Source organism: Gigantopelta aegis, chromosome 9 (genome assembly GCF_016097555.1).
Source record: "Gigantopelta aegis isolate Gae_Host chromosome 9, Gae_host_genome, whole genome shotgun sequence".
In the NCBI taxonomy this organism is placed as follows: domain Eukaryota; kingdom Metazoa; phylum Mollusca; class Gastropoda; order Neomphalida; family Peltospiridae; genus Gigantopelta; species Gigantopelta aegis.
In genome coordinates, this window is record NC_054707.1 from 22052384 (window position 1) to 22063140 (window position 10757).

At 37.6% G+C, this 10757-nt stretch overlaps 1 protein-coding gene across 2 annotated transcripts in view; it reads left to right on the forward strand.

Annotated features, from left to right (window-relative positions):
• LOC121382307 (protein saal1-like) overlaps positions 1–10757 on the forward strand; it is a 55999-nt gene that overhangs the window by 40310 nt on the left and 4932 nt on the right. For both annotated transcript variants that reach the window (XM_041511882.1, XM_041511881.1), the window contains exons 8-11: positions 4753–4876; positions 5370–5452; positions 6723–6890; positions 9393–9712. In XM_041511882.1, the coding sequence (XP_041367816.1) occupies positions 4753–4876; positions 5370–5452; positions 6723–6890; positions 9393–9712 (695 nt within the window). The remainder of the gene's footprint in view (positions 1–4752; positions 4877–5369; positions 5453–6722; positions 6891–9392; positions 9713–10757) is intronic.

Here is a 10757-nt window from a genome sequence, read left to right on the forward strand (position 1 = left end):
TCAAAATTACCAATTGTTTGACACCCAATAGTTGATGATTAATAAATCAATGTGCTCTAGTGGTGTCATTAAAAAAAAAAAAATGTTTGATTACATTCATTATAATTATATTAGTATGCACATTATATATACATGTATGTAGATACTGTCCTGTGTGGGGAGAGTATATAATATATGTAATTTTTCTGTAATTTAATCAAGTAACCTTCATGTGACAGTGTGTTTATGTATGTGACATCAAGTTTTAATGTGTACATGTGTGTGTGGTGGCAGCTGGCTTACTTCTCTCACTGGAGATAGTTTTATTTCAACTTATTTTCCTGCTTATATCCCATTAAGGTTCAAGCACGCTGTTCTGAGCACCTACCTCAGCTATCTGGGCTGTCTCCATCTTTTGGAGAAGGCCTAGTAAGTTGTGTTCTTTAAAAAGCAATAAAATATGTTTCAGTCAATCTGATCTGTCTGTCCAGGAAAGAGAATTAGTTGTTTGTGGTTAGTGAGAGAGAAGAGGGTGTAGTGGTCTTACACCTACCCACTGAGTCATTAAAACTCGCTCTGGGTGGGAGCCGGTACTGGGGTTCGAACCCTGTACCAGCCTTATGTCTTATGGCTTAACCACGACACCATTTACATGAATCTAGATATTGTCCTGATTTGAGGAGAGTATATAAAATTATATATATGTAAGATACACTTTTCTGTAACTTGATAAGTAACCTTCATGTGACAGTGTGTTTATGTATGTGACATCAAGTTTTACTGTGTACATGTGTGTGTGACAGCTGGTTTACTTCTCTCACTGGAGATCAAGATCAAATCCCAATTACAGTGTTTGACAGATGCTACAACAATCAGCTTATTAAACATTGTGCTGGGGTGTTGCTAATCAAACATTCCTGTTGGGTGTTTTAGTGTTCATGACACATACATGGAATTATTTCACCTTTACCATTGTTGTTTTTTAAATCTTTGATTACATTCCCCAGGCAAGGTCACTGAACTCTGCTTTTCGGTCATGCAAGAATGAGGGCAATATTTATTGACTCATAAATATATCCTTTCTTTCAAACATATGATTAGATTTAGGGAGTTTGTCGGTGGGGGGTGGGTGGGGTTGGGGCTGGGAATATTTATTAATTTATGAATATATCCATTCTTTCAAACACATGATTAGATTTAGAGATTTTGTCGGGGGGGGGGGGGGGGGGATGAGGGCAATATTTATTAACTCGTGAATATATCCTTTCTTTCTTTCTTTCTTCTTTCTTTCAAACATGATTAGGTTAGGGATGTTTTTAAAGTACAGATAATTATTATGCTAATTACTAACATACTAATTTAAAAATTAAGATGCTTTTGATGATAACAAAGATATGGAAAAGGTTCAATGATATTAATTTTGGACCGGGCAGTTGGAGGTGTTGTTATTAAATTGAAAAAAGTAAAAGAGAAAGAAATGTTTTATTTAACGACACACTCAACACATTTTATTTACGTTATATGGCGTCAGACATATAGTTACGGACCACACAGATATTGAGAGGAAACCCGCTGTCGCCACTTCATGTGCTACTCTTTTTGATTAGCAGCAAGGGATCTTTTATATGCGCCATCCCACAGATAGGGTAGTACATACCACGGCCTTTGATATATCAGTCGTGATACACTGGCTGGAATGAGAAATAGCCCAATGGGTCCACCGACTGGGGTTGATCCCACACTGACCACACATCGAGCGAGCGCTGTACTACTGTGCTTCAGATGCCTGTAGGTTGCACCAGGCAGAGGACAAAGATTGTAAAATCAGTGGTAGATTCTGAAGAACACATCACTCCTCCTCCCCCCCCCACCCCCCAAAAAACCCCACCACCCCACACCTAACAAATAAATACCCTTTGGCCAATTCTCGCTCCACCCAGTGCACCATGACTGGTATATCAAAGGCCGTGGTATGTGCTATCCTGTCTGTGGAATGGTGCATATAAAAGATCCCTTGCTGCTAATCGAAAAGAGTAGCCCATTAAGTGGTGCAGCGGGTTTCCTCTCTCAATATCTTTGTGGTACTTAACCAAATGTCCGACGCCATATAACCAAAAATAAAATATGTTGAGAGCATCGTTAAATAAAACATTTCTTTCTTTCCCTTTGGCCAAAGCTTTTAGTGAAGTTGAAGATCCTTTTGATTTGCCTTGAACTCTTCTGTTGCACCGTAGGATCGAACCACCTCGGTGGATCCATTCAACTGATTGAGTTTTTTCTCATTCCAACCAGTGCACCACAACTGGTCAAAGGCCGTGGTATGTGCTTTCCTGTCTGTGGGAGCGTGCATATAAAAGATCCCTTGCTGCTAATGGGAAAATGTAACGTGTTTCCTCTGATGACTATGAATCAGCATTACCATATGTTTGACATCCAATAGCCGATGAATTATTCTTTTTTGTTTTTTGAGGGGGTGGGTGGGGGGTAAGTAAATAAATAATGCTGTTAATTGTTGTAATATCTCGGTAACATGGATTATTTTTTATAACTTAGGTGGTTTTAGTGGAAACAATTATTTTAAAAGGTACGGTAACTTTATTCTAAACTGATGAAAATTATTTGCATATTTTTCTAAACAAACCATAATGCATGCCCAATGAGCCTATCTGTTGTGTAAATTGACAAATTGATTAAACATGATCTCGGTATGAAAAATGGACATTAAAAAGTTAATTATTTTAATTTACTGGTTTTGTTTTGTTTTATCAACAGTTAAAATTGGGCAAGTGAATTTTTCACCATGGCCAGTGAATTTTCAAATCCACTGGCTCTATGGCAAATGAATTTTAAAAATATTCTAGAACCCCTGATGAATAGTTAATCAGCGTGCTCTAGTGGTGTCATTAAACAACAAAAACCTTCTTTTGCACTGTAATTACTCAGCTTCTTAAATATCTCTTAGAGTCTTTGTTACTTGTTGAAGATGGACTGATTAGGTAAATTGCAGGTGTCCAGATATCCTTGTTATGGTTTTGGTAGGAATAGCTTACCGGTGTATAGCAGCAGTGGGTTTCCTGTCTCTCTTTATTGACCAAGTGTCGAACTAACTATATATTAGACAACAAATAGCCCATAGCTTAAAATGTGCTGAGGTGACGTTAGTCAAGGTCACAGTAAAATTATTTTACATGTACATTCACAGCAAGCACACACCTGTCATTGGCGCAAGTTCTTGCCAGGGCAAGCCCTTGCGTTCAAGACAGGAAAGGAGGTGGAAGAGAAGGCAAAATTCTCACTTACAACTTGCACATTTGAGAAGCATGTAAATCCGGTTAACCAAATATTAATTTCCTTTTCATCTGTCCATTCATTCATTGTTGTAGAATGTTGCGGATCCATCCATCCATCTAGAAATCCATCCATCCATCCATCCATCAATCTATATATGCCTCCATCCATCTATATATATATATACCTCCATCCATTCATCCATTCATCCATCCAACCATCCATCCATCCATCCATCCATCCATCCATCCATCCATCAATCAGTCCATCCAAGCATCCAATCATCCATCAGTCATCCAATCCATTACTGTAGAATAAAGAAAGTAACATTTTCTAGACAGTGACTGTTTCTATCTGTATTACAGGTGACTTGTTGAAGAACACATCTGAGTTTCTCAATTATGTGTCTTGTTGAAGAACACATCTGAGTTTCTCAATTACTTGTCTTACAGGTGACTTGTTGAAGAACACATCTGAGTTTCTCAATTATGTGTCTTGTTGAAGAACACATCTGAGTTTCTCAATTACTTGTCTTACAGGTGACTTGTTGAAGAACACATCTGAGTTTCTCAATTATGTGTCTTGTTGAAGAACACATATGAGTTTCTCAATTATGTGTCTTGTTGAAGAACACATCTGAATTTCTCAATTATGTGTCTTGTTGAAGAACACATCTGAGTTTCTCAATTATGTGTCTTGTTGAAGAACACATCTGAATTTCTCAATTACTTGTCTTACAGGTGACTTGTTGAAGAACACATCTGAGTTTCTCAATTATGTGTCTTGTTGAAGAACACATCTGAGTTTCTCAATTACTTGTCTTACAGGTGACTTGTTGAAGAACACATCTGAGTTTCTCAATTATGTGTCTTGTTGAAGAACACATCTGAGTTTCTCAATTACTTGTCTTACAGGTGACTTGTTGAAGAACACATCTGAGTTTCTCAATTATGTGTCTTGTTGAAGAACACATCTGAATTTCTCAATTACTTGTCTTACAGGTGACTTGTTGAAGAACACATCTGAGTTTCTCAATTATGTGTCTTGTTGAAGAACACATCTGAATTTCTCAATTACTTGTCTTACAGGTGACTTGTTGAAGAACACATCTGAGTTTCTCAATTATGTGTCTTGTTGAAGAACACATCTGAATTTCTCAATTACTTGTCTTACAGGTGACTTGTTGAAGAACACATCTGAGTTTCTCAATTATGTGTCTTGTTGAAGAACACATATGAGTTTCTCAATTATGTGTCTTGTTGAAGAACACATCTGAGTTTCTCAATTATGTGTCTTGTTGAAGAACACATCTGAGTTTCTCAATTACTTGTCTTACAGGTGACTTGTTGAAGAACACGGCTGAGTTTCTCAATTATGTATCTTTCAGGTGACTTGTTGAAGAACACAGCTGAGTTTCTCAATTATGTGTCTTTCAGGTGACTTGTTGAAGAACACAGCTGAGTTTCTCAATTATGTGTCTTTTAGGTGACTTGTTGAAGAACACAGCTGAGTTTCTGGACACGGTACTGGATGAGGATGAGGAGTTGTGTCTGTCATGGACGTCACAGGAATTTGTCGTGTCTTTACTCGAGGCTGTCAAACAAATTGGGTTTGTATTTATAGGCATTGTATAAATCTGTGAAACTAATAGATTAATATTCCAGGCCTTTTCTATAAATTGAATGGTTGATATCTGGAACTTAGTTGGATGCAGTTTGAATTAGTAAAAAAAAAACATGGTCTGTTTTAGAGTAACAGATTTTTTTAATGTTGATAATTACGGTTTTTCTTTTACAGTGTCCATTTTATGTTGAGTATTGCTAACATTTTCATTTGATGCAAGAACATTAATTTTTGCATTCAAAATATTAATCCAGTGTGCTCTAGTAGTGTTGTTAAATAAAACAAACTTTAAAATATTAATCGTAGAATTTAAAATTACATCAGGTTACATAGTTTTGACTAACCAACTTGGAATTCATCTTTTGGCAGCTCGAGATATATTAATTTGCCTTTTAAACTGTGACCTAACTGTTACAGTGGACCAGTACAGTTGTTATTACTGTCAATCCTAATTAAATAATGATTTTATTTATTTTCAGATACAGCCACAGTGATGTGCTGGAGACATTTCTTCACATTTTTCAGCTCCTTTCAACTTCAGAGAAAGGTGTCCAAGCTCTAGGTGGGATAACAGTAAATACGGTCATACCTTTCATACCTTTCGTTGGCTCGTTTGCTTGTCTGCTATACAGTGACTGAGAAGGAAGAATGATTTGATGATCATCCTAAAACTAGATTTGTTTTATAAATAGGGTATAAATAGTGCGAAGAAGCCTACAACCAACATGTATGCTTTTCTTATCAAGTAACAAAGAAGGGGTGTTTGTAAAAAAAATTCCATAGACAGGACATTGCATGGCACAATGTTTGATACACAGGTCATAAATGCTTTCAAATGGTGAAACCCAATAGTAAAGTCAAGTTTGTTTTATTTAAGGACACCACTAGAGCACATTGATTTTTTATCTTATCATCGGCTATTGGACGTAAAACATATGGTCATTCTGACACTGTTTTTGAGAGGAAACCCGCTGTCGCCACATAGACTACTCTTTTACGACAGGCAGCAAGGGATCTTTTATTTGAGCTTCCCACAGGCAGGATAGCACAAACCATGGCCAGTTGTTGAACCAGTTATGGATCACTGGTTGGTGCAAGTGGTTTACACCTACCCATTGAGCCTTGCGGAGCACTCACTCAGGGTCTGGAGTTGGTATCTGGATTAAAAATCGCATGCCTCGACTAGGATCCGAACCCAGTACCTACCAGCCTGTAGACCGATGGCCTAACCACGACGCCACTGAGGCCGGTAAAAGACCCCAATAAATTGACCAGGGATTATCGGTCCTACACCTCATTGCTAGCTCTGCCACTCGCCAAATTCACCAATTCCAAATTTTAAAAAGAACTGGCGAATTTTATTTTAATTTGGCAAATTAATTTCACGTACTGATTGATATTTTGGTAAAAAAAAATAACTCGGTTTTCTACCATTTTTGAAAATTAATAGATAATCTGGTGAGGGATCTTACACCGAACTAGGTCCCATCATCTGACTCGGTGTGTAGTTAGTGTTATCCTGTTTGTGGGATGGCACATATAAAAGATCCCTTCCTACTAATGGAAAAATGTAGCAGGTTTCCTCTTTAAGACTATATGTCAGAATTACCAATTGTTTGACATCCATTAGCCGATGATTAATAAATCAATGTGTTTTAGAAGTGTCGCTAAATAAAAACAAACTTTTAACTTTATCTGTCTCAGTGTTTGCCACACAAAATAACAATATTTTTAAAATATTCAACAAAGTATGCATGTTTTTATCGGAGTAGATATTTCTGTCTTTACTCACTGTATGCCAGATTTGTTATTGCTGCGTTTATTGTCCACAGTGTTGTGTTCTGATGATGTTCTGGTTCCACTGCTCAAGTATCTGATGAGCATGTGTGAGTATGAGATTGTTGGACTGGATGGGCGCGAGGGTTGTCTCTCTTCAGCCATTTCCGTTGTCAACGTTCTGCTGACCTCGTCCCATGATGCAGCTGACAAGTTAACATCAGGTTAGTTATGTGCAGATCCAGGGCCCTTATTTTGCGAAGCATTCGTAGCGCTACGATATCGTAAAACCATCGTAGGCTATGACGTCACAAGGAAGGAAGGAAGGAATGTTTTATTTAACAACGCACTCAACACACTTCAATTACGGTCATATGGCACCACTCAGATAATGAGAGAGGAAACCATCTGCGGCAACGCAATGTGCTACTCTTTCCGATTAGCAGCAAGGGATCTTTTATATGCACCATCCCACAAACAGGGTAGCACATACCACGACTTTTGATATACCATTTGTGGTGCACTGGCTGGAACGAGAAATAGCCAAATGGGCTCACTGATGAGGATCAATCCCAAATCGACCGCACATCAAGCGAGCGCTTCACCACTAGGCTACATCCCACCCCATGATGTCACAAGGGCATGGACTATAGTGACGTCATAGCCCAAGACGGTTTTGTGATTTCGTAGTGCTATGATTGCTTTGAAAAATGTGAGCCCAGGGTTTTAAATCTCACTAATTTGGGCACAGCAGGCATTTTGTCTGTTCTGAGCACACCAACGTCGTTTTAGTGTAGTAATGTTTATATTAATAATAGCTGGTAAGAATTTTACATATTCAGAAATACATTTCAAGTTAATTTAATCTAATAACATTCCACTGATTTGGAGGTTAAATGTTTTGAGGTTAGCATGTTTGTACGTAATTTGGATCTGCTTAGTTTGGGCACACTCTTAAAGAGACATTCCTGAGTTTTCTGCCATTTTTAAGATGTTATCGACTAACAGACACGTTTTAACGATTGTAATTACATATCAGATATATTTTTCAGCATAATATATTAGTTGCTGTATACTAAATGTGTTTCTGGCCGTTCTAATATTTGTTAAATTTCATTTTATTTCCTAAAATATGTTTTTTTCGTACGTACGAAATTATTTGAATACAAAATCCTGTTTGGGCTTCTTACAAATATTAAGACGATCCAGAAAGACATTGAATATACAGACACTGATATTCTAAACAAGAAAATGTATTTAATATTTAAGTTTAATCGTAGAAATATTTTATTAGTCGGAAACATCTTACAATGCAGCAAACTCAGGAATGTCCCTTTAAAGGCTTTATTGCTTCATCATTGGTGCGGTCAAATAAGGTTTTGATGGAGGTTTTTCATCTCTATATTTGGAGATGGAGGGGAGGATGTTGTTTGTATTTTATGTTTTATTTCATGGATTGCCACATTTATAACAATATTGTATACCAACATGATCTGGATTTATATACATGAAGTGTAAATAAATACAAATTCATCACACAAACTTGAACATTGTTAGTGCATACGTGGAACTTTGTTATGATTGTAAAAAAGCCAAGTACAATACAATGTTCCTACTTTATTATTCTAAGGGAAACAACTCTCATCAATTTTTCATTTGAAGGAAAGAACTCTTGATTTGATTGTTATTCAGTTTAGAAATATAGGGGAAACAGTAAAAAGAAAGAAAAAAAAAGAATGAATGAATGAATGAATGAAAAAAGAATGACAGAATAGGAAGTCATTTAAATGACCCATCTTGCATAATAACAATGATTAAATCTCACTATTATTTATCATCTTTAATATAACAATTTACGATCCTTCTAATCACTTCTCCATTTTTGGTCTGCACTGCCAACCACCAGCATTGTACTTATTTGATGCCACGCTTCGGAAACGATCTTTTTGAATTTGTGTCCAGTTAACTACTGTACACACATTGTGCAAAATATTGCGTACAAATTAAAATGAATTCCATTAAATACAACCTTTGTATTGTATTGTATTGTAATGGCCATCTTTGTGATCATGTGTTAACACAGACGTGGCTTTAGAGAATACTGTTTATCTTGCACAAATAAATTGATGTTGTCCTTTATGAGGCTTTGGTGAGGGAAGGATAACACCAATTCATGAGTGCAAGATAAACAGTATGGCCGAGTAGCGAGTTGGGTGTTCTATTTATTACCCATTTTCAATATTTATCATTTTATGGAAGATTTTCGTACGATATTGTTGTTGAAAATAAGTTTCCAGAGGCAGTGTTGCGTCATAGCTGTGATGTACGTATCGCTGATGATGTAAGTTAGTTGTTGACATGACTTCCACCATGGAAACTATTCCCACACACAATTAATTGCCAATAGTGAAGCACTGTTTATAATGTGAAAACGTATCTATGGGAAGAAATGTTGTTTTTCTTTCCCTAGGGAAAGATCACTTTTCTTTCCCCACTTCCCTCTGCCCATATACATGTAAGTAATAAATATACATGATAGCTGTGTATATAGGTATTATAGCCTCAGCTAATGAGGGTTGGTTATCTACACGGAAGTCATATTGGGTTGAGTTGGGGGGGGGGGGGGTTTGGGGGGGGAGCCCAGGGTAAGGCCAGCACACCCTATTTAAATTTTCTGTGCAAATATCGTGTTATATCTAGTTGTAAGTAATACTTTTTCTTTACAGAACCAGATTTTATTCGCTGCTTGCTAAAGATTCTGGAGCCAGCGTTTGAGCAGCTGCACGAAGAACTCCAGGACATTTATAGAGAACCTAACAAAGTGGCTGTGTCAGACGGAAACTGTGAGAATGGTGACTCATTGAAAGAGGACACATTCCGGGTTACAGTGGTCCCCAGTTCTAGTGAAGCTGTTGAAGGAGATGAGAAGAAACCCGACAACACCGCAACAGACAAGACGGGTGATGAGATAGACAGGAAGCGGATAAACACGTTGTGCAATGTCCTCCGTGTTTGTCTGTCGGACTTCATCCTGGCTCTGGAAACAGTAAGGTTCTCTTTCTGAATTGTGCACACAGTGTACGTTAATGTGTCAGGGACCGTGGAGAAGGATTTTAGTTCAGTGATAGAACATTTGCTGAGGTGTGATGGGTTGTAGGGTTGATTCCCCATAAGAAACCTGTCTGTGCAAGGGTGGCAACATTATCATGGGTTTCTTTGAGAGTGGGCTTACCTGATGTACGATAGATCTAGGATCGATTCCTGTCGGTGGGCCGATTGGGCTAATTCTTGTTCCAGCCAGTACACCACGACTGGTATATCAAAGGCTGTGGTATGTACTATCCTGTCTATGGTGCATATAAAAGATACCTTGCTGCTAATCGAAAAGAGTAGCCCATGGAGTGGCGACAGCGGGTTTCCTCTCTCAATATCTGTGTGGTCCTTTCATTTCTTCCCATCCCTTTACTTTTTGTCTCACCTTGACTAAGTTAAAAGATAAAATATGGATATAATCTTTCTGATAGGGAAGGTGTCAGCTTTTGCATTTACATATAGCTCCCACTTTACACTAACTCTAAGTCTTAGACCATGAAACATGGTTTATAGTTGCATCTATCTATGTTCATCTCGGTACATGTTAAAAATGTTTTTAATTTATTAAAGTGTTAAATTAAACGTAGTATTGTTTTTGAATATAAATTGTTTTTTAATTATTTAATTTTTAGTCCACTACCGGTCCAACTGGAGGGAACTATAGGTTTTGTCGCTATCATTCTGTCCATTATTCTGTCCATTATTCTGTCCATCTGTCTATCCGTCTGTCCCACATTTAGACTTGTTTTTCCAATGCTTTGAGATATTGAGCTAAAATTTTGGTTATAGCTTCATCCATGTACTGTCACAGGTCAAGTTTGACTTCCATGGTGATTTACCCATTTTGGGGAGGGTGGTAAAGACCTCACTTGGTGTGCAGTCGGTGTGGGATCGATCCACATCGGTGGGCCCATGGGGCTATTTCTCGTCCCAGCCAGTGCACCACGACTGGTATATCAAAGGCTGTGGTATGTGCTATCCTGTCTGGGATAGTGCAT